The sequence below is a fragment of the Protomyctophum bolini genome (assembly GCF_963924005.1).
Source record: "Protomyctophum bolini genome assembly, chromosome: 4".
Lineage (NCBI taxonomy): Eukaryota > Metazoa > Chordata > Actinopteri > Myctophiformes > Myctophidae > Protomyctophum > Protomyctophum bolini.
The window spans coordinates 28,109,300-28,133,056 of NC_137865.1; the positions used below are offsets into that span (position 1 = coordinate 28,109,300).

Sequence of the window (23,757 nt, forward strand, 5' to 3'; positions counted from 1 at the left end):
CATTAATTTGGATTTCCATTCTTATCCTCTCTACATTACCTTATGTGATAACAATGCATAGTAATTTCCAAATATAATACCATGCAGAGTAGAACCTGAACACTCATAATGTGTGCACAGAAGGCCCGTAACGTTGAAATATACAACAGAGGATTAGGATCAAGACATCTGACTCATTGTGTGAATCCCTCAAACCCCACCCTCATGGGAAAGAGCTAAACTTGAACCCTTCTTTACAGGGACCTATAGGCCCACTTGTTCCAATAACAGAGGCCCACAACTAACAGACATTTGCTTTGTGTGTAGAGCAGTGATTCTCAAAGTGCAGTCCAGGGACCCCCAGGTGTCCTTGAGGGGATTCAAGGGGGTCCCCAACAAAATGAGCATATAACCAGTTTAACCTAATACTATATAAAAATAGCCAATCATTCTAAACAAACGCCTGCGGTACACATCTCTTTATGGGGTTCCTGGCATCAAATATTTTCAGATGAGGGTCCACAGCCACATTCACATCAATTTGGGGGTCCATGACACTTCTCTCACTGGTGTAGAGAAAACTACAACTTGAATGTTCATTAAACTAAGCTCTGTTGTGTATACCAGCACTTCAATGAAGTAAAGCACAAGTACACATGTGAGTCTGAGTAACATGTTTTATTCATTTTTCCTTCAAATTTCCCTACAGTTCATTTACATTCTTGAGTCTATGGCGACATATTGTCAAACCTCTAAAACTACATTCAGTAGGCTGCTGAAACAATAAACAAAACCTCTACAGCATTTTAGATTGCATGTCAAATTGTAGATGTACTGAGTAGAATTGCGGCCCACATTTTTGTCTGAAAGATCTGATGAGTAAAGTAATATTTATTATTTCAAAGTACCAGGCCCAAAGGACCTGGCCTCATGTCGCCTATTTTGCCGTTTACAGTAACAGAACACGTACTGCTTGTTGGTTACACTCAAACCAGTAGTAATAGCAGTAATTCAGATACAGGGGAGACTACACATGGGGAAGGTCTTTCACTCTCTACTACACTATATTTAAATATTTATAAAATACTGCAAAACCATACACACAGACATAGTGCAAACTGACATATGAGGAAAGTACCCAGTCCACATATTCTATACAGTATAAGGTCCAGCGACCACATTCTAACTTACCTCAAACAAAGGGTAAAACTTAGGTATAGTAGTCACAGCAGCAGATTACATGTAAAATCTCATTCCCCATTGACCAAATAATTTGGCCAATAGCTTTTTGAAAAACAAAAGGTAAAAGGAGAAAAAAGGTAAGATGTTAGTGTATGTAAAATAGTTTGTTTTCATGTTCTCGGTCAAAACCGGTTTAAGTCACTCTTAGTGCACGTCTGTGAACGTGTTATTGTTAGGAACCTTTATGCGTAGGTTCCCCCAGTGATGAGTAGTTCGTAGGCGGGGTCTCGGCTCCACCTGCAGAGCACCACACATGCACACAGCATCCCCAGCATCTGAGAGACAGGGAATATCAAGTTGTAAGGCGGCTGAAGATTAAGCCAATGTATACACATGTGCATAACATTTTTCTCAAAACGCCATGTAGATTGAAATTGTGGCATCTTATCGCAAACATCCTAGGTTCCATTGGACTATTGTACACAGACCTATAATGCCCCCCTGCCAGTATTGTCATGGCAATGCAGCACTAGGGCTTTATAAACACATTTTTCACTAGTATTTTAACAAGCCACTTTGCCAAATGTAAAACTTAACACTATTAGCTTATTTTTATTCAACTAAACACTGAGCCAATAACTAGTCGATCAGCCAGTTTCCAATCTACCAAAAACATTAAATCACACAAGAGACAATAAGAGCTGAGACAAGGGGAAAAACTCGGCTAACAGGGAAGTCTTTGGGACAAAAACCTCTACAGCTAAGAGCTAATACTGCAAATGAGCCAACTTACATGCTGTTACGTGCACAGATGAGCCCCTTATTACATAATGAAACAAACCTAAACATAAATAATTATTGCGACTGTAGGTCGCATTTACTATGAAAACCTGTATTTCTGTGCGTCACACCACGCCTCCATATATGGTCACGTCTCGTGACATCATACCTCCATATATGGTCACTCACGAGTCACGACTCATGACATCACATCACACCTCCATATACGAAGATCACGACACAGACTTCAACTAACCCTGGATAACCATACATGGAGAAGACTGGATCATCACCTCGATCTGCATATATGGAGCCGGCCAGCAACTCTACATCTGACCTCAAACCCTTAGAGCGCCATATATGGAGCTGATCGGATCTGACATTCCATGTTGATCCTTTCCCACCCGTCCTTCCTGTTCTGACATTCCATATGTTGATCTGACTGACCCCCCCATGCCAAAGCGCCAGAGGGTCGCCTAGCAGTCTGCCGTCACCCAGGTGGATGCGTGCACACGACCTTGGTCGCTTCTCACCCTCAGGGCGTCTAAAGTGCTTTACAGAGTCGAACGTAATCGACGCAAGAAGCACCAAGCAACTGAGGATGAGAGAAATGTCTCCCCTCCAGTCCGTCCCTTACGTGATCCGTCCGTCTGGGGGCAAATCCCAATCCCACGCAAGGCAATGACACAACGCAGTCGGAGAAAAGTACCCCTGGCCACCTTTGGCAGCAGAGAGCAAGAAGGCTTTTCCTCCTCTGCTCTGCCCCTCTTTCTTGAAAGAGGATGACACTTCCGCCGGCACAAGTTGTAAATCACATCACATTGAAAGTTAAACAGAACAACATGACATCATCGTTCGAAGCACTGCTTTGCAAACTCGGTGATTAACAGGCCTGGACTGGCGTTATGTCCAGTGGGCCGCCCAATGAATGGGCCACCCCCTTGCTTTAATATGTTTTTGGGCCAAATGTTAGCTCTGATAGTATATAATTTATCGTATCCTATGCTTCCATTTGGCAATTGGATGATTTGAGGCATTTTGTTTAAAAAATGTGTTTTGCAAAAATCCACCTGTTGGTGGCGCTATAACTGGCCAATGTGATAAGGGTGGGATATATTCCTCAGCCTAGTAGGAAAGTCTGTGAAAGATTTCACGTAAATTGCACGCTGCGTTCATGATTTGAGGCATTTTGTTCCAAAAATGTGTTTAGCAAAAATCCACCTGATGGTGGCGCTATAACTGGCCAATGTGATAAGGGTGGGATATATTCCTGAGCCTAGTAGGAAAGTCTGTGAAAGATTTCACGTAAATTGCACGCTGCGTTCATGATTTGAGGCTTTTTGTTCAAAACGGGTCAATCCTGCAAACTTTGAAAGCCAATGTTAGCCAATTAGGAATATGAAATATCGGACAGATCCGGCTTGAACACATGACTATAGAGATAGTATGTAACGATTTGCGGGGGGACAGAATATTAAGTAGTAATATTAAAAAATTGTTTTTTTTCGGCATGGTGGCGACAATAAACATTCAATGGACATTCAATGAGTGCTGGCATTCCTTCTTTTAACAGGGATTGGCGTGAAAATGTTTAACAATTGATAGCTACACTCCATGAAAAAGAGAATTAAAGAAACAAAGAGAAAAAAAGAACAGGAAAGAAATAGAAACTTTGCAGCTACAATACAATATACAATACAATTCATTATATTAATAAGAATGAAACTCACTATGTCTCTAGTATGTCTCAGGAGTGTTCAAAGGAGTTAAATATGTTATTTAATTCAGCAGTTTGTATTAGAAGCTTAGTAGTTGTAAGTTATTTTATGTTGGATTGTGTGTGCCTGTAAGGGCCGATTAATACTCCTATTTTAGAGCCGAATAAAAGTCGGTTCGGCGCTGTAGAGCCTACAATTTGACGTCATTTGAGGTTCGGGGGGGCAGGTACCGTCCTAAAGTCGGCTCTTCTGTGCTACTGAAAATTTCTGACGAGCCGAAATCATTTTGGCACTACAGCGCCGAAACAGCGGTAAAATAGGAGTATGAATCGGCCCTAAGAGTTCTTGCTTTAGTTTGTGTGACAAACGTATTGAAGGTGTTCATTTAAATTCTTGCCGGAGGGTGAAGGGTAGTGTGTCTGTCTGTCTGTCTGTCTGTAAGTTAGCGAGTGTTGCACTGAATTTTGGATTCTGTGCTGGGAGATCTTACGCCCAGGTATGGGATGCCATTGTGCAGACTTAAAGGAATTTGCTTAAAGGAAAGCCAATGAGGAGAATGTCACAAACTAAATCACTACTAGCACAGCGACTGAAAATAGACCAGCTTGCTGGTAAAAAAGAAAATAAAAAGGCTGAGGGACAAAGCATCTTCTCAGACCTTCTGCAGCTGGCTCCTTGTTTTGTATTCTGTGCCCGCACAGAATACAAAACTCTGATGCTGGCATTCAAAGCAACCAAAGGTATGGCTCCCCCATATCTTGCAAGTATGATCGAACCCTACAAACCCTCCCGCTCACTCAGATCAGCCAACGCAGGGAAGCTGGAAGTACCCTCACTAAAAACGCCGGGACAACGCTCCACACGTCCCAAACTCTTCTCCCTTCTGGCTCCAAAACTGTGGAATGCACTTCCCATTGCAGTCAGAACTGCAGCATCACTCCCAATCTTCCGCCGTAGTCTGAAAACCCACCTTTTCAGACTCCATCATGGCCCATAGCACTTACCCCACCCCCTTAGATAGCAATTCTGTAGACTTAGATAGCATTTGATACAGACTTATAGCATGTTATGTAGACAGCATAAGTGCATTGTATGTAGTCATAGCACGTCATAGTACATATGTGTAGCATAGTAGTATAGATGTATAGCTTATATGTATAGTTTCATTATAGATATTCCACTGTTACTTTCTTAGCTACGCATGTTTCATGATAAATGTCTTTATGTGATGTATTCCCATGCTTTTTGTTCTTGCTTAATGTAAGTCGCTCTGGATTAAGAGCGTCTGCTAAATGCCTAAATTGTAAATTGTAAATTGTAAAGGATTTTAAGGGGTTACAAGTATGAATGAGTGAGATGTAATCATGTAAGCATATGACATTCTTTGACCTCAACTTTTAAATTCCAGTCATGAAACATGACAATCCTAATGACATGAATAGACTGCATTTATAGGAAATTGCTTGGGTAACAGCTTGGGTATGACCTAATTAGCGTTCAAATATCCTTGTTTGAAAGTGACGAATTGCCAGCAATATGCAGCAATCCCGACTCACGTTAGGACATCTCACCAAGCATTTTTCAAAATGAGAAAAACATAGCTGAGTGTGTACCGGGTAATAATAATAATGAATTGCAATTTTATAGCGCTTTTCCAAGTGCTCAAAGGGCTTTACAATGGTTCGTTCATTCATACATACAGGCGAACAGTCAACGCCAGCCTCCTCACTTCCCACATTCACACACCAATGGTGGCAAGCTAGCACCGACCGACTCATTGGAGGTAGAAAGGCTGTCTGGAAACCAGACTGTTGGTTCGAACTTCAGCTCTCTACTGTATGTGTCAAGTGTCCCTGAGACACTCATCCTCTAACTCAGAGGTGCCCAAAAGGTAGATTGCGATCTACCAGTAGATCACATAGGCTGTGCAGGTAGATCACATGACATGCCCCTAAAGAATATTTAATTGAAATATAAAGAATAGATATAGATATTTTTGGCATCTACAACTTGAATTGAGGTGACTTGATTGATATCAAAAAGGGCCTTTCAGCTCAAACCCACAATGCAATCTTTTGTTTTCAAGAGTGTTGCTGTGCACAAAGGTCGGTAGCATTACAAATTTAATTAAAAAAAAAACCCTACCTACCGGTATTCCATTTCTCTCCCTCTATTTCCCATTCCAAGTACAATGGTCTATAATTATTTAACAACAGCTCTGCTATTCCAAAGCCACCTCAGGTAAATATTTAAACTATTTTCAGGAATGGTTTAATAATTCTTTAGGTGGGTAGATCTTGTTGAGCCGGTCATTTTGAAAGTAGCTCTCAAGTCAACTGCTCGTAATAATTACGATTGGTAAATGCAGAGGATTAACTCCACCTGTGTGCATATGCACTGTGGCAATGATACACCAACAACGGATTTTGGTGGCACAAATAAATACATTGGAATGGCCAAACAGAAAATGTTCATGTAATAAGGCTAGTCTGTCTTCTGAACTAAGAGACAGATGGTTTATGTACTATGACTCAAAAGGCTTAGATCCACAGTGATTCAACTGAATTGACAGTTGACTGTGTTCAAATAAAAGGCAAGACCAAAGGGCGGGCAAATCTAAATACCTTTTTAGCTCAAAGGGCATGGTGGGGGAATAAGACAGTTCATATCCACAAGTCCTAAGTCACTGCTAGATCATGTTAACTAGCCAATCTCCAAGTATAATTACCTGAATTGCAGCAAATGTTAGTGCAGCCCAGATGACATACATCATGATCTCTTTTAGTTTCTTCACAACTAGAACTTCACATCCCTAAAGATGAAAACATTATTTTATTCAACAATCAATCAATAATAAAGATACACATGTATGCAGTAACGTTTCTCCCATAAACAAGTCGAATGAGGAGCTTTAGTCCAGAGTGCAGAGTCTATTTCTTTTAAAATGTTGCACATCTGTAATTGTCCTGCACCTGGACATTTCATTTGGAAGTGCATGCAAGGTTTCTAATTAAATGTTTTACCTCCGGGTAGAGGTCTTCAGTATGAGCAAGGGATCCAGTGCAGGCTTCTGTATTACTTTTGCAGCAGCTAATGGGGACGCTGTTGTTTTTAGTTTCATTAAACCAGCGAGTGTACATCCAATCCGAGTAATTGTGGATTCCGCAGCACTGAAGCTGTGGGAGTAACCGTGAAAAGATTACCAGATTAGTTTTCTTGGCAGTCATTTTGTTCCAACAGTACAATTCTATCAAACAAGTTCACAGGGAAAATATCATTTTGTGGCCTAGGTCTTCACTCCACAACATTGGGATCTCACCTGTCTCTGCACATAGTCGATGGCACGGCTTGGGGCATCACTGTTGGTGCCATTGTACTCGTCATACACGTTCCGGATGGAACCGTTAACCTCATCTTCAACCTGCCAACAATCAGGGAGAGTGCTGATATTTCAGATAAAACAGATTGCATTATTTTACAATTGATAGAATGTTCCAAAAAGCAGTTTGCTCCTTGCAGCACATCTGAAAGGTGTTGACTGATTACACAGTGTAATGAGGTCAAACAGAAATTAAAGATTAAATCACTTGAATAATGATGTTTTGACTTGACTGACCTTTGCTCTGTAAATATATCCAAGAACCACCACAGCCACTTCTGTCATGAACACCAGCAGAAGGATGATCACAAACTGTGGATGATATTATATTTAGACAGAGTATTAGATAAGTTGCACTCAAGGAAGGGGTTTATTTGTAAAACTAATCATCAAAGGTGAAATGCAGGGGCTACGTTTTCTGTTCATCTAATTGCAGTTTTGTTTTAGTTGCTGCCCTTGTGTCAGGAGTTGTCCATCGGAAGCCATTATTTACATAGAATGAAATAAAAAAAGAGTGTGGCATAGTGGCCCAATTATTTCTATTATTATTAGTAATCCTCATTTTAAAAAGCTGAAAATGTCTCATTATATAATAGTAAAACAAAAACATTTGCAACACTGAATATTCACTGACCGTTGCAAGTCCACAGTAGCTCTCTCGTACTGTAGCACAGCATCCAATAAGTCCAATAATGAACAAGAGTGCTCCGACAGCGATGATGGTCACAGCAGGGATAAAGGTATACACATCCTCAAAGAAGTGGTCATAGTCATCATATGTGATGAACACATAGGCGCCAACATAGCATAAAATACCAGCTGCTGCCTGTGGGTTGAGAAGGCAGCACACTATTCCCATTTGCCAAAACTTCATAGGACTAAGTAAAAAGTGGCATGCACTCATTGCACTGACTGCTAACAATAACAAGTGCAGATAAATCTTTTTCCATGCATGTTTGTTGTTGTTTATGTGCAAACGGCATTTATTATACACACACACGTATCTTATTTGTTACCATATTTGCATATTACTAGGACTATATGAACAACCTGTCTCTGAAGTTTGTTTTTAAACATAATCCCCTTGGTCAGTTCTCACAACTAGGCTACACATTGACATTAGCTTGCGGCTACTGGCTAGCTATTTCTGTGACGCACGTCCAAGAGTCAAAAGGTAAACGGTCAAACTTACCCAAAATATCAGATTTAGAAAGACCAACACCGTCTTTGACGACGTTATGCCGCACTGCCCCATGCCTGATACCGAGAAGGAATCCGGTATTGCTATAAAAGTTAAAAGGCTTTTCTTCTATGCAGACATATTGTCCTGGCCCACTGACATCCCGATACCCCGACCGACCCCTCTGAATGTATTCCCGTAGCTCCGAGGCTGCGCAGCCGCACCGCAGTACTCGGTGGATCAAGTCGCTTTGCAAGGTTGTTGATCCGGTCTCGTTCTACAAGATACGGAAACACGTACATGTACAGTATGTGAGTGTGCAGCAAATCATGGTGCAAATGATCGGATACGAAAGGCGGAGATCTAGACCGGATCACACTGGTTAAATGAGAATGAAAACCAGGTTACCAGGCTTTACCGCGGTGCGGAGAAATCCGAAGTCTAGTCGGCCCTGTGTTTATTGTTAAAGGACCACTTCATTGATTGATTGATTTGATTGAAATATGTATTAACAGTTTGCAGAATTACAGTACATTTCAAGCACAAACTCAATACAAAGACTGTTAAATGTGAGTGGACGACCCAATTAAGCATTACACTTGTTTACAAGAGGGTCCAGACCACCTGTCCAGTGTCCACCATGTTCAATTCATCAAAACATTTAGAGACGTACAACTATAATTATAGACACTTCTATATAGACAAAGAACAGAACAGGAATTCATCATAAAGGAGGTAAAAAGGGAAAAGAAACATATACAGGGAAAAGGGGGGGCGATTCAGATTTTACGGGGGTCAGTTTCGAATTGCAGCCGTCCGTATAGGTGCCCTTTGAGAGCGGTTTTGAAGGAGTCAAGGGATTCGCATGTCTTAATGACTGTTGGTAGGGCGTTCCACATTTTGGTGGCATAGGAGCGAAAATAATTTAGTCCCTTGTTTGTGCCGAATCTGGGCTGTACATGGTTCATTGCACTCCCTCTGGTGTTGTGGGTGTGGACTTCGTTAACATTAAGGAAGTATCTAGGTATGGGTATCTTGGTGGTGTATCGAATCTTGTGGACCAGACCCATTGCAAGATGCTGTACTCCACCACTTTTAAACCGATGTTCATATACATTTTCATCAATGTCTTCAGCACTGGCCTACTCTGAACGATGCAAGTTGGAAATGCATGCCTCCCCCAGACATTATGTCTGTCTCCCTTTTATGCCCATATATGGAGTTATTTGAAAGGCATGACCAAATATGCAGTATATGCAGCCAGCTTGTGCAGTTCTGTGTCAGGAATGCCCAAATATGGAGTGTTGTGAGGTCAGAACAGGCCAGCTCCATATATGGACGATGGGCAGAGGCCTTTTTGGGGCGGACAATCGTGGGTCCGACCTGTCGAATTTGAAACCGGTAGGGCTAACGGTTCTCAAATTACGTAGATTACACACACAGAGACATACATAGAGACAGAGACTTGGTGTATTTACAGACAGACAGACAGACAGACAGACAGACAGACAGACAGACAGACAGACAGACAGACAGACAGACAGACAGACAGACAGACAGACAGACAGACAGGATGGACCAGCGCTAACATTAGGCCTATAGATATTGATGTGCTTATTACCTCACTATTATTATTGCACTGAGTGTATTGTGTTCTTACGGCCGGCCCAGGCTGAGCTGTGCTGTGCCAACTGCTGCTGAAATGTTATAAGACCTATATGCCTATTCTTTATTGTGTTCGGGGTCGGTCACGCCCGCGCTAGGGGGGGGGGGGGGGGTCTGCACAGGGGCACTCTGGTCAGCAGCAACAACACAACACAGCCTTAAAAATCATTTTTATTGTATCAAGTTACATAATGTAAGCCAGGCATTACTTTTGTAATGTGCAATGTGTCGTGTATCACTTTTTTGAGTAACGGACCCCAACTCTGTGTGTGACAGACTCACAGACATTAGATGGCTTTTACCTCAGTCACATCATAAAAGGCCTTATGCTGTTCCATGTTTGTTGATATCAAGTTGCTAAGGTTACAGGCGTAACGTCAGTGTGATGTGGATGATTAAGGCACCTGGCTATATAAATTGGTTTCTTGCTGGTATTTTTATATTTGCAATATTCATTGTGTTCTTTTTATTTTTCATTTGATATCTGCAGGACACCATGAAATCAAGATTTAATACTTTGGATATCAGGGCGGTCATTGCTGAAATCAATGCCAAATATCTTGACTTGAGAGTAAACAACATATATGACATCGACAAGAAGACTTATCTCATCCGTCTACAAAAGCCTGACACCAAAGTAACTCTCCTGGTCGAGTCTGGGATTCGTATTCACTCCACAGACTTTGAATGGCCTAAGAATAACATGCCATCTGGATTTGCCATGAAATGCCGAAAGCATCTGAAGAATAAGCGGCTGACACATGTTAAACAGCTTGGAGTTGACAGGATTATTGACATGCAGTTTGGCTCAAACGAGGCTACTTACCACTTGATAGTTGAACTTTATGACAGGGGTAACATAATTCTCACAGACTATGAGTACATCATCCTGACACTACTGCGGTTCCGCACTGATGAGGCAGAAGATGTGAAGATTGCTGTGAGAGAGCGATATCCCATAGAGAACGCCCAGGCCCCTGAACCTCTCTTCAGTTTGGATAGTCTCACTGAAGTCCTCTCCGGAGCACCGAATGGAGTGAACGTGAAAAAGGTCCTCAACCCACATCTTCCCTATGGAGCAACTCTGATAGAACACTGTTTGATAGAAGTGGGTCTCTCGGGCAACGTCAAAGTTGACAGCAATGTAGAAGCTGCTGAAGTTGCACCTAAAATCCTGGATGCCCTGCAAATGGCTGAAAAGTATATGGAGGAAACAGAATATTTCAGTGGAAAAGGTTACATTATTCAAAAGAGTGAAAAGAAGCCAAGCCTATCTCCTGAGAAACCTTGTGAAGAACTTCTCATGTATGAAGAATTCCATCCATTCCTCTATGCACAACATGCAAAGAGCCACTATGTGGAGTTTGATTCATTTAATAAGGCAGTGGATGAGTTCCATTCTAAGACAGAGAGCCAGAAGATTGACAAACAATCTTTCCAGCAGGAGAAACAGGTTCTGAAGAAGGTGGACAATGTCAAGAGAGACCATGAACAGAGGCTGAAAGGCCTGCATCAATCACAGGAGGTGGACAGATTAAAGGGTGAACTGGTGGAGCTGAACCTAACTTTGGTGGAGAGGGCTTTACAAATGGTCTCCAGTGCACTGGCCAAGCAGATGAGCTGGAAAGAGATAGGCGTCATTGTCGAGGAAGCCCAGACTGCAGGAGATCCCGTTGCCTGTGCCATCAAAGAACTTAAGCTGCGGACCAATCATATCACCATGCTGTTGGAGAACCCATACATTTCTGAGGAGGACCATGACGAGGAAGAGGACAAGGACATTGTGGCTGAGGAGAAGGAGGTGCACAAAGGCAAGAAAAACAAGAATAAATACATCGGACAAAATAACAAACTGCAAAAGAACAAGCCCATATTGGTGGATCTGGACATCAGCTTGTCAGCTTATGCCAATGCCAAAACATACTATGACCACAAACGAAGTGCTGCAACAAAAGAACAGAAGACCGTTGAGGCAGCACAGAAAGCTTTCAAATCAGCAGAGAAAAAGGCAAATCAAACTAAAAAAACACAAAAGACTGTGATCAATATTCAGAAGGCCAGGAAGGTCTACTGGTTTGAAAAATTCTTGTGGTTCATCAGTTCAGAGAATTATTTGGTCATAGCAGGCCGGGACCAACAACAGAATGAAATTATTGTAAAACGCTATCTGAGGGCTGGTGATGTTTACCTTCATGCAGACCTCCATGGAGCGGCCAGCTATGTCATCAAAAACCCCTCAGGTGATACTATTCCTCCCCGTACCTTGACAGAAGCTGGCACTATGGCTGTGTGTTTCAGTGCTGCCTGGGATGGTAAGTTCAGCAGCAGTGCCTGGTGGGTCCACCATCACCAGGTGTCCAAGACAGCTCCTACCGGAGAATACCTCCCCACTGGAAGTTTCATGATCAGAGGAAAGAAGAACTTCCTGCCTCCTTCCTACTTGATGATGGGTTTCGGTTTTCTCTTCAAGGTTGATGAACAGTCTGTGTTTAGGCACAAAGGGGAGAGGAGGGTGAAGACCATAGAGGAAGACATGGAGATGGTCACCTCCAGCTCAGCAGAGCTTCTAGAAGAGGGAGAAGAGCTGATTGGGGATGACAGCAGTGATGATGGAGAGGGTGAAGAGGGCAGAGAAGTAGACGGAGAGAAAATGGAAAGGGCAGAAGTGGAGGAGGACAGAGGGAACAAAGTGTTGTCTATCATTCCTGAGGAATCCACAACAGAGGTGATGCCACCAGGAGAAAACAACATGAAAGATGAAGGAGAGGAGAAAAAGCTAAAGAGTGCCGAGATCAGTTTTTCAGATATAACCACTCAAAATGACAGGTCCAAAAGCGAAGTGACTGCTGAGGATGATGCAAACAGTCAGAGGAGAAAATACATGACTGCCAAAGAGAAAAGGGATAAGAAGAAGCCGAAAATAGGAGGTCCTGAGGCCCAGGCCAAAGCTGAGGGTATATCTGAGGACTCACCACCTGCCCCATTAGTTAACCAGGGAGCCCAGGACAAAGTAAGACTCTCCCAGCATCCCCCGAAGAGAGGCCAGAAATACAAACTGAAGAAGATGAAGGAGAAGTACAGGGACCAAGATGAACAGGACAGAGAGCTGATGATGATGAAGCTTGGATCGTTCGGTTGCAAGGAGGACAAGGACATGGGGACAAAACTTGGCAATGGAAAAGGGAGAGAAGAGCCCCTCGGGAAAGTCCTTCAGAAAGCGCCTCAGAAACCCTGCAGTATGGAGGCTTCTGCAAAAAAGTCAGAGTGGACAGGGAGAGCAGAGGACTTGGAGGGCCAGCCTGGAGTGGAGGACAAGGAAGATGGTGTTGACCAGGATAACCCCGGAGCGGAAGAAGATAATCTACTCAACTCTCTGACTGGCCAGCCTCATCCTGATGACGTGTTACTGTTCTGTGTGCCAGTTTGCGGCCCCTACACCGCCCTGTCCAACTACAAGCACAAGGTGAAATTGACACCAGGCTTTCAAACGAGAGGCAAAGCTGCCCGTACTGCACTTTTCAGCTTCTCGAAAGCAAAGGAGGTTTCAGAAAGGGAAAAAGACCTATTCCGCAGTGTCAAGGATTCAGATATAGCTAAAAACATGCCAGGTAAAGTTAAAGTGTCTGCACCTAACCTGATCACTGCCAAGAAGAAATAAGAGAGTGAAAGTAGTCAATGTGCAATGTATAGAATGCTTTATGCCAACTGAATATATGACCTGCATTATGTTATCCATCTCCATCAGAATTAGAAGATTAGAGCCCTGTCCCTCTTTTCAACTGCAATGTGTATTGACCAATGACCAGTAAGTAAGCAGTAAGCAGAACAGAACAGACTTTCACATGATTCCCAACAGAAGAGTCGCACACACAAAGCTGGGCATAGGAGGAAACAATCATAGGCCTAGACAAAAAATAAACAATACAATTAATAATGACAAAATGTGAACAGAGGTTCATACCAACTTCCCCAGAATCTTTTTCCTGGGAGTTTTCCTAGTGATATTTTAAATGTGAGCATGGGGTTATATAGGAAAACAACTTGGCAATGATGGAGGTGCAGCTAGGAGACAGCACTGGATGTAGTCCAGCTACAGTTTTTCTTTTTTTCATCATAGTTTATTCAAATTTCAAATTAAAATTCAACACAAAGGTACAACAGAAATAGTCAACAGTCGCTTCTATTAAAATTAAGTTACGGCATGGGTATCACTGGGGACCCAAGGGAGTGATGGCTGCCAAGGCAAATGGACCAGAGTTAAATTAGCACAGACAATAATTGGTCTTATAAACAATATATTTATATATTTTTTATATACAAACAAACAATATTACAGAACAATACATAACACCAGAAAATACAATTACTTACAAAAATATAAATCACACCCGTGCCCATAGATAATGGAAATGTGTACCTTTGTGCTTTGTCATTACCACATCTGATACAAGTTTCTGGAATATCTACACTAAATTTATTAAATTTCTCTGGCGTGATATACACCCTTATCAGCCAATTATATTGTAATAGTTTTAACCAAGTGTTACCTGTCTGAGATTGAGCCTTGCATTGGGTTTTGATGGTGAACAGAACAGAAACAGATATGGGCCATGGGAAATCATAGCCGCAGAGGTCTTCTATGGACACATACACACATGCACCAAAGGAACACCGACGTGGTGAGTAGATGGCATTTCAGGTTCAGCGTAGAGTCGACCAAAAACCCACTTACCAGTTCCCAGCCCCCAAGACACTGAATTGCCAAAGCAAAGGGAAATGAGTACATGTGATGGATGGTGTGGAATGTGACTTACAACCAGCGGGCAGATCCTTTGGTGGAGCAGGTGCCAGAAAAAGTACCGTTCAGTGCCCTTCGCCCTGTCGGCCCAGACCCAGGGGCCCTCTAGAAAATTGGGCCACCCACTGTTCCAGAGCCTGACCCTGAATTTCAGAAGCTGAATAAAAAAGGCCCCACATAGATCAGGTACAGTAGTAGGCAACTTTACATTTTATTATAGACTGCTAATTAAAATATTGCAAACCGAATAAGTCAATAATTGAATATGAAAAATAAAGGATAAATTCTTAAAAACGAAATGCAAGGGTGCTACATTAAACAGCTGCACTTCTGTGCACACATGGGTGTCAGGTGTTTTCAAGTGAAAAGCAAAAATATATGCTATGTAGATTGAATGTATTTGGCTGACATCTAGGTAATTGAAGAAAATACTCACTCAAATAAGTGCTCCTAATTTAAATTACAGAACCATACAGAACTAGTAGGTACCATGTTCTTTAAAGGGATATTTCACCTTCAAAAAAACTTTTGGTATTTTCAATCTGTTCACATAAATCTATTCAGATTTATGTGAACACCCTAGACCGTTTTTAAGTGCGATTCAGTACTATTTATATATTTGATAATAATTTTGCTGCCCCGTTCCCTTCCTATACAAACCCATTGTAATTCATTGAGTCACTGGTGGTGACTGATATTGTCCGTGAGGGTTTTTTCATTTACTACATGTTTTAATTTATTTTCTTATAATTGTTGGGAAAAGGAGGAGGACAGAGGAGACTCAAAAATCTAAAATAGGGGGCACTCTAGGTCGTCCTCAGACGAGCCCTCCATCGTCGTTTCCAGTCATCCCGATTCTCCATACATCTGGCCAGTTCGTTGGTACTTTGCACTCCTGCATCGCTCTTGAGTACATCCACGTATGTTAGCGCGGGGCGTCCTCGTGATTGATGCCCGTGTGTTGGTTCCCAGAGCACCAGTTTGCTGGCTGGCAGTTCTTGATGCCTTTGGCAGTGTCCTGCTAGTCTCATTCTCCTGGCTGCTATTTTCTGGCACGGTGGCACATTACTTATGCACACCTACATTACTCTATATGTAGGTGTGCATAAATTAATTATGAAGCACAGGATCACTTTCAAAGTAAAGCAACGTGACACACCAGAACCCAGAGGTATAGTCTAGCAGTGCTTTTAGTACTGCAACCAGCCCAGGAAAGTTGGAGGCATTACATTATTACACATACATTAAAATAAATTATAAACTCATGTTAGGAGATTGAAAGAACACACATGTCATTACATACACACAAGTAAGACGCGCAAACGCGGGAAGCGAACGCAGCTCGTACATATTTGGGGTTTTTTAAGATTTATTTTTAAGTTAAGTTTTTAAGTTAGCCATAACCATATAAGGAGCCCCCAGCAGCTATACGTCCAAATATGGAGTGTGTTGCATCAATCACAAACAAATCACTCAGCTCCATATATGGGCACAAAAGCGGGACACACAGACACACACACACACACACACACAGACAGACAGACAGACAGACAGACATGATCTGCTAGGTCTCATAGTAATTCGCAATTACATATGTTCATATAATTCTACTTGCTAATGAACCCACCCTTCACCTCCTCACTCACATGTTTGTGTATCATTGTTCTTTAACAATTGGACTAACAAAGCTGAAATCAGCATGTGTGCCAAATATTTTGTCCCAGTGGGTGAAGTGGGGTGCAAAGTTGGAATTAGGTTTTTGATGGTGCACGTCGTGTTTGCTGGGCCCTCCATAGATGCCGAACGGAATCAGACGAGACATGGACCATGGGAAATCATAGCCACAGTGGTCTTCTATGGACACATACACATGCACCACCATGAACACCCACGTGGTGAGTAGATGGCATCGTAGGATGACCGGGTTCAGCGTGGTCCAAAGGCCCACCGTTACCAGCTCCCAGCCGCCAAGACACTGAGTGGCTAGCGCAAAGGGAGACGAGTACGTGTGATGGATGGCGTGGAATGTGACGTACAACCAGCGGATCCTGTGGTGGAGCAGGTGCCAGATAAAGTACTGGAAGTCAAACAGCAGGAGGTTTACCGTCACCCCAGCGATCAGCTCCAATAGGGAGGGAGCCTGGTCAGGAAGGTCCACAGGTGGTCTCCATGCCCACTGCGCCACCGATGCTGGGAACACGAGGAACGCATGGTTGTACAGGGTGACACCTGCAGAGTGAAGCAGCGTCGAGGGGGTCGGACGTCGGCTAGGCTGGATCTTGAACTGCTGGACCCATGTCCATCTGTCTCCCATGATGTCACAGACGAGGAAGGGGAGGCAAAAGACAAAGTATGAAGACACTGTCAAAATTATGGGAAAAAGTGGAGATCTCAAATAGTCTACGTAGTTAAGCCTCATGGTGTCCCAGAGCGGCTGTAGCAAAGAGTCATTTGCTACCCATTCTTTATAAAGACCTGACGCAATATGTACAAGATCCATCTCTTATACAGTCAAGTAGGATATCTCACACTAATCTTTTAGCATGTCGAAAGTTTAAGCCAGAAAGAGTGACCAGAAAAGACTTCGTCTCATGAGCTTTTCTGACTGTGTGGTATCAACTAACAGGGGTACTACAAATTATTAATGCACTCAGGGTATAGTCATGCAGGCTATAGTCATCCAAATACAGAGCCATGGAAAACCTTCTCTACCCCTTCTCTAGAGAAGATTGGGTCTTCAATAGGGGGTCGGGGACCCCTAGGGGGTCCTCAGTGTTACTACAGTGGGGCTGCCAAATCTTTGTGTTAATTTTAGTAAATATTATAATCAAAAATCTTTCCATTATTCACTTGAACCCTATCATCCCTATTCTGAGAACTTTACCCAAAATAGCAGATCTACAGTACAAGCTTGCGCTGTGAGGCATTGTAGATCGGATATTTTTGGCAAAGAGGTTTGGTGTGGCATATAGGGGAAAAGAGCAGACCATGCAGAGAGTGAAAGGTCAAGTTTACTAAATATTGACAGTTAAATGTCTGAAAGTACACATTAACATGTTGAATCCAACATACACCTTCCCTTTAATATTAAATTGCTCAAAAATATCCTGACAGTCTTTTATTATCATTAGGTTTGTTCAAGAAAGAAAGAAAGAAAAAAGAAAGAAACCCTCCCAAACAGTAGAGGGCGATAAAACATACCAAAAGAAACATACCTTTTTATTTGTTTTCTGTCTACAACAGCAAGCAGGGAAAGCGTGAAGTGCACTGCAACACGTAAGTAGTTGGTGTTTTGTCTAACGTAATTGCATGACCGTCTACAATTTAATGTTATTATTATAAATGAAGTAGATTAGACTTCATTTAAAATAGGATTTACTTAGTAGATCATATTTTAAAGGCACACAAGGATACTGCATGGACAGCTGTGGTGAATTCAGAATCTCGCTGTAGCTGAGGAGCTACAACTTTAAAGCTGTGTAGCAGTCTTGGTCTCATATTAACTAAATGTATTCTCACGCATAGATAATCTAGATTTGAAGGCATGCATTTATATCCCCGAACCTAACCGTTAAAATATCCAATCATCGATCATCTAATCATGTGAATTGTGTCGCTTATTACTCGTCCAGTTGACAGAGCTGATCAAGCCGCTAGCTGGTGGTTGCTGTTGGTGAACCGGTCTAGAGTCCGGATACGGAAAGCTTGTGCAAGATGTATAGAAGGCGGGCTCTAGACCGGATCACAATGTTTACTTTCTTTTCTTTTTTCTTTTTTCTTTTTGTTTATTGATAGAAGTACAGTTGGTAGACAGTATTGATTTTTTTTTTATTATTTCACAGTATGCAGAATGGGTACATTTCAAACGAAAGCACAAGTCCATACAAAAACTGTATGAATGACGAATCAGGACAACCCATGATAAAGCATTACACTTAATTACAACAGGGTCCACAAATCGGGGAGAGGGATGGGGGGGAGACACACAACAAAGTTAATCGGGATCGGACCCGAACCCGCAAATGTTTACTTTCTTTTGTTAGTTTTGTGTTATTCATATTTCTCACAGGCATCATCTTGGAAACAATGGAGAATGACAAGAAGGAGACCAAGGAGTATGAAGTGCATGGAGGTCCCCACACACAGCCAACAGTGTGCCGCTTTTTCTCACAGGGAAGACATTGCCATTTTGGGAAGAAGTGCCGGTTTCTCCACATAAGGGATGATGCCAAACTTGGCCAGGACAAGACAAGTGGGACACTGAAGCTGGATTGTCAGCAAGATACAACACAGCTAGATGCAGAGAGCACTGGAGGTGTAGGTCCGAGAGAGTCTACCAAGAACACAAGGGCTGTTACAACAGCAAGACGTGAGAGGGCAGGTCAGCGTCCCTGTCGTTACTTTCTGTCAGGCTTCTGCGCTATGGAAGATAGATGTCGCTTCTGGCATCCGCCACAGTTCCCCCTGGCCGAAGACCAGTCTGCCCCCACAGCTGAAAGAAGGCCCACACAAAAGATGTCAGTGCCCCGTCCTAATGTTCTCCAGGAGGTGAAGCTCTGTGATTTGACAGAGGACATCACCAAGCAGTTACGAGAAACTGAGATCAAACAGATGATGAAGCGTTTCCCTAATGACCAGCTTATTATTCAGGAGCGAAGTGATGGCCAGGTTACTTTTTACAGGGCCACCGTTGAGGCCACTGATCCTGACTGGGTAAACATTGATTTCCGCTACAATCATTTTCTTCCTATTGATAACAGACGGTATACTGTACATATGTCATTAAATTCACCCTAACACTTGTATGCTACATTTGCCACTTGCCAGTGTCATAGTCCATCAAGGCTTATCATTTCCTGTAAATCATTGACTGGCCTTAACTTGAACTTAGAATGATGTGATTTTATGGTCAGGATAGACTGATGTTATCTTAAAATACACTCACTGTCTTATGGCTTCTTACTCCCTGACAGCCTTTTGACCTGAAAGAAATTGATATCATGGTGAGCTTCCCAGTGAATTATCCTCAGGAGGTAAAGACTATAACTTCTCATGATACATATGATATCACAAGGCATTTTGTAAACAAAGGATATTCATATTTGACTCATGTAACCCTGAAATAACACAGCTTTATGCTCTTCAGATTTTCACATTAGACATACCAACTGATCAGGATCTGCCATCAGTAATGGGAAGGTACAAGAATTGTACAATAATTGCACTTAAAGGCTACTCGATGTTTTGACTTGCAGACAATAGTACAATATACTATTGTATGTAAGTCTGCATTATATTCAACAATTTGACAAAATGTAGGCATGTACAACAGGCATCACTGGAGTGGCTTCAAGCGAAGCACGCAACCAATCAATTGATGGGAAAGGTGGAACTGCTGTTCCGACCATTTATTCGCTGGCTGGACCGTAGTTTGGAGAGACTCTTCACCGAGGGAGCCAGACAGGTGAGACTCTGGCCCCATGTGGGAGTATTCCAGGTCATTTCATAATAACTTGCCTCCAAGCCCATTAATGTTGTGTCTGTCTGTATTATTACTCGCATGAACATTGTTTCAATCTGATCTCATCTTTATAAATTTTCCCACAGTTGAAAAAAGATGTGGAGTTAGAGCGAGCTGGATTACAGTTTGTGCCATACCAGGAGCTCCAGGCATCAGTCTGCAAAGAACCTGCTGTTGGCGATGACCCACTGCACCCTGCCTCCCACACCACTGCCCATGAAGGTGACGGCGAGGGTGAGAAGAGAGAAGGAAACGGGACGGCAGTGGATGGGAGAGCAGTGGATCAGGGGAGAACAGTCTGTGATGATGAACAACAGGAGGAAGGCGACCAGTCTCATCATCTAGTGGAGAACATTAAGATCAGTGAGCCCCGCAGAGGCACGGAGGTAAAGCTACTGGGCCTGAGGCTGGGAGAGGGCACAGCTACCGTAGTGGCCAGACGTATCACCGTTTGTCTGCAGTGCAATAGGTAAGAAAAGAGAGGTCCTCAGAGCACAACACTATTTGTACAAGATGAGAATGTGGACTATATGGAAAAATATATAATAATCACAATTATTTTTCAAGCAGTATCACGATTATTTTTCATGGTTATTCAACAACAACAAAAAAGGAGTAACAGACCAGTATAGTCTAGAACTGCAAATCAGAATGTGCATTCACTGTATTACGATATATACGACATTTTGTATCGTCTCGACGATATTTATCACCATTTCACCAACACCGAATATATGGTCAGTTAAGGAATGTGAACTGTGATTGTGGGTCACGCACTCTCTCTCTGCAAGGTGTAAGGTGACGGCAGACCTGACTTTGAGTGGGAGGACTCCTTGCGTGGCTCAGTGTGAGAAGTGCAGTGCTAGCATCAGTGCCACATTCAGGCCCAGCATGCTCCACCACTACAGTGACGTCCTTGGCTACCTGGATCTGAACAATGCCACTCCAGTTGACCTCGTGCTTCAGGAATGTGAGCTCACATTTGGATGCCTGAGCTGTTCCCAGGATTGCCCTATGCAGGTGATGACACTAGACTTATTCGGTTGCCTCATCCTTTTTAGTTTTGAAATGACAAGCATCATTGCTCATTTATTTACAGTATACTAATTTATGAGGTCTACTCTAAACCTGAGATAGCATTTTTGAGGAGCGCTAGCCCCTCCTATGCACAGCTTTGTTTACGTGTGTCTGTCCGTTTGAGCACGGAATGTGCTCAGCTGTTTCGCTGAGCATGGAATGTGATGTATGATGATAAGAGCGCCCCTCACTTCACACAGTGTGATTTGTTTTTCCACAGAGCCTCTCCTACGGTCAGAATAAGGAGTTTAATTGTGAGCACTGCCACAGCAAACTCAGTTTCCTCACTGATAGCACAAGATTCCAGTACATTCAGCCACGTTCCAACACAGCAGGTAGGAGACTGAATATAATGCTAGCTAAGTGGCTTTTACAAAAGCACATATCGTACATGCAGTACAGCATTTATCACAGATATTTGTTTTGTGCACAGGCTCGAGTGGTTATGCTCTGAACAATCGGAGGAACATAAGAGACCCTGCTGTGCAAAAAGGGAAGCCACTGCCAGAAAATGGAACCTGCAAACATTATAAACAAAGCCGGCGCTGGCTTAGGTATTGGACCATATTTTGATTAATTGTGCATTGTTGAGTTGGAGCACCATCTGTAGAAGTAAGCAATAATCTTTGGTCCTCAGGTTTCCTTGCTGTGGCCGGGCCTATGCATGTGATGTGTGCCACGATGAGGACCAGGACCACCTCATGGAACTAGCCACAAGGATGATCTGTGGCCACTGTGCCAAAGAGCAGGTAAACTAAGGCGCCTAGGCCTAGCCGGTGCCTAGTCAATAGATGCAACTAATAAATAGAGCGTCGCAGTACCACCCCCTTTCAGAACGACGAGAGCACCAGGAAATAATTCGCCATTCATATTCCCCATAGGCGTTTAAAAAAGTATTTATTTAAAGACCTTTAAAGCCTCGGACAAAGCCAACAGCTGAGTTGACAATTCATGACAATAAACAATTTTTTTGGGGGGCTGAACAGATCATTAGAAAGACGAACAAAAGGGCAGGGTACAACACTTTTTTTATTTAATTTTTTTCGGCCCAAGAAATATTGTTTATTGTCATGATTTGTCAACTCTTTTTTGGGGAGGGGTATTCAGACAGCCAGCAAAGAGTAAAATGCTTCCAAAAACAAATTTAGTATCTGACACATCTAGGGGCCACAATCTGCACTAACATTTTTCGACCAATGACAAAGCTTCTAGGAACATCTTTGAATGCAGATTGTGGCCCCTAGATGTGTCACAGAGACTAAATTCTTTTGGGAGCGTTTTACCCATTGCTGGCTGTCTGAATACCAAAGAAAACAAAATTAAAATTGACATAATATTGCTTATTGCAGCTTTAAGGTCTTTAAATAAATACTTTTTGAAACATCTATTGGGAAAATGAATGGGGAATTATTTAAATGAATGGGGAATTATTTCCTGGTGCCCCTCTGAAAGGGGGCAGGACTGCGACGCTCTATATTCCTAGTTCAATATAAAGAAGTAACAGACAAATGTGCACACTGGTAAATGGTACATTTATATAGCACTTTTATCCAAAGCGCTTTACATAGATTATGGATTACATTCACCCATTCACACACACATTCATACACTGATGGCGGAGGAAACCATGCAAGGCACCAATACAACCTGCACATCGGGAGCAATTAAGGGTTCAGCGTCAGCAAGATCCAGTGAAAATGGGGGTGGAAAGTACACCAGGCCTATACAATGTAATCCCAACATGTAAAATGTTTATTGCCACAGCCGTACACCAATGAAAAGCCGTGCATTGCCTGTGGAGGAATGATGACAAGAGGAACTGGCACCAGATACTGGGAGGGTGGGCTAGGCTGCAGAAGCAAAGTAAAAATGAACAGGTACATATGCATTTCTTCCTCATTGTTTAGATGTGGTACACAAGATTTTAATAAAAAGCAATACAACTAATCACTAATTTTATATCGTTCCACCAATGTTAATTAACAGAAATGATCGACATAAATACGCCAACACTAACAAGACGGTGTCACGGAAAGCAGCCAGTGAAAAGAAATAGTCCAAAGGAAAACAGAACCACACTCACTGACCTATGGTGACCATTTTCAATGCTGCATTTCAATGAAATAATGCCCAATTGTCTGAATCAATTAATGATACGTTATTGTGAATTCATGATTTGTCATTTGAGTCTGCAAAGCATCAAAGACAGACCTCAAGTGAGCACATTTAATATCCTCACTTGAAGGTCAGTCCTCATGGGATCTGATCATGTATATTTGATATAAACATAATAAATGTGGAATTGATTACATTGCTTTGACTCTATGCTCATCTTTGGCATTATAATAAAATCTTTGTTTGCAAACGCTATCATCTTGTCTGCAAATGTTGGGATTTAATTGTCAATTTAATTAAATACTTTGAGCTAATACAGTACTGTGTATATAATTATACTGTGCAAAGACAAATAGCGTAGAC

The 23,757-nt window shown here is 42.3% G+C and overlaps 4 protein-coding genes across 4 annotated transcripts; 2 read left to right on the forward strand and 2 right to left on the reverse strand.

Moving 5' to 3' along the window:
• Window positions 1–642: 642 nt before the first annotated feature.
• Window positions 643–8,412, reverse strand: tspan3a (tetraspanin 3a). Its single transcript, XM_080761600.1, has 7 exons — window positions 8,231–8,412; window positions 7,673–7,864; window positions 7,276–7,350; window positions 6,979–7,080; window positions 6,683–6,835; window positions 6,388–6,471; window positions 643–1,496 (listed from the first exon to the last, which is right to left on the reverse strand). The coding sequence occupies exons 1-7, from the start codon at window positions 8,291–8,293 to the stop codon at window positions 1,404–1,406; spliced, it is 762 nt and encodes a 253-aa protein (XP_080617726.1). The 5' UTR covers window positions 8,294–8,412; the 3' UTR covers window positions 643–1,403.
• Window positions 8,413–10,379: 1,967 nt separating this feature from the next.
• On the forward strand, window positions 10,380–13,541 carry LOC308314525 (ribosome quality control complex subunit NEMF-like; the record flags this gene model as incomplete). Its single annotated transcript, XM_080762155.1, has 1 exon — window positions 10,380–13,541. The coding sequence occupies one exon, from the start codon at window positions 10,380–10,382 to the stop codon at window positions 13,539–13,541; it is 3,162 nt and encodes a 1,053-aa protein (XP_080618281.1).
• A 1,500-nt stretch (window positions 13,542–15,041) lies between these two features.
• Window positions 15,042–18,012, reverse strand: ch25hl1.2 (cholesterol 25-hydroxylase like 1, tandem duplicate 2; the record flags this gene model as incomplete). The annotated part of the gene is made up of 2 exons (XM_080762156.1): window positions 15,042–16,984; window positions 17,897–18,012. Coding segments are annotated over 2 exons (762 nt in total), but the record flags the coding sequence as incomplete, so codon positions are not given.
• On the forward strand, window positions 17,925–23,580 carry LOC308313691 (uncharacterized protein). The gene is made up of 12 exons (XM_080760965.1): window positions 17,925–17,957; window positions 18,751–19,394; window positions 19,655–19,714; window positions 19,828–19,880; window positions 20,001–20,145; window positions 20,289–20,671; window positions 20,994–21,222; window positions 21,500–21,614; window positions 21,713–21,833; window positions 21,917–22,028; window positions 23,044–23,156; window positions 23,266–23,580. The coding sequence occupies exons 2-12, from the start codon at window positions 18,768–18,770 to the stop codon at window positions 23,333–23,335; spliced, it is 2,028 nt and encodes a 675-aa protein (XP_080617091.1). The 5' UTR covers window positions 17,925–17,957; window positions 18,751–18,767; the 3' UTR covers window positions 23,336–23,580.
• Window positions 23,581–23,757: the final 177 nt, after the last annotated feature.

What these genes read in the sequence shown, in the direction of transcription:
- tspan3a (XM_080761600.1), bottom strand. Translation starts at nt 8,293, where the DNA reads ATGGGGCAGTGCGGCATAACGTCGTCAAAGACGGTGTTGGTCTTTCTA. An exon ending in TTCTAAATCTGATATTTTGG is followed by an intron (nt 7,865 to 8,230) that starts GTAAGTTTGACC and finishes CTCAACCCACAG; the next exon opens with GCAGCAGCTGGTATTTTATG. An exon ending in GCTACTGTGGACTTGCAACG is followed by an intron (nt 7,351 to 7,672) that starts GTCAGTGAATAT and finishes TATCATCCACAG; the next exon opens with TTTGTGATCATCCTTCTGCT.
- LOC308313691 (XM_080760965.1), top strand. Translation starts at nt 18,768, where the DNA reads ATGGAGAATGACAAGAAGGAGACCAAGGAGTATGAAGTGCATGGAGGT. An exon ending in CCCAGGATTGCCCTATGCAG is followed by an intron (nt 21,223 to 21,499) that starts GTGATGACACTA and finishes GTTTTTCCACAG; the next exon opens with AGCCTCTCCTACGGTCAGAA. An exon ending in CAAAGCCGGCGCTGGCTTAG is followed by an intron (nt 21,834 to 21,916) that starts GTATTGGACCAT and finishes TTTGGTCCTCAG; the next exon opens with GTTTCCTTGCTGTGGCCGGG.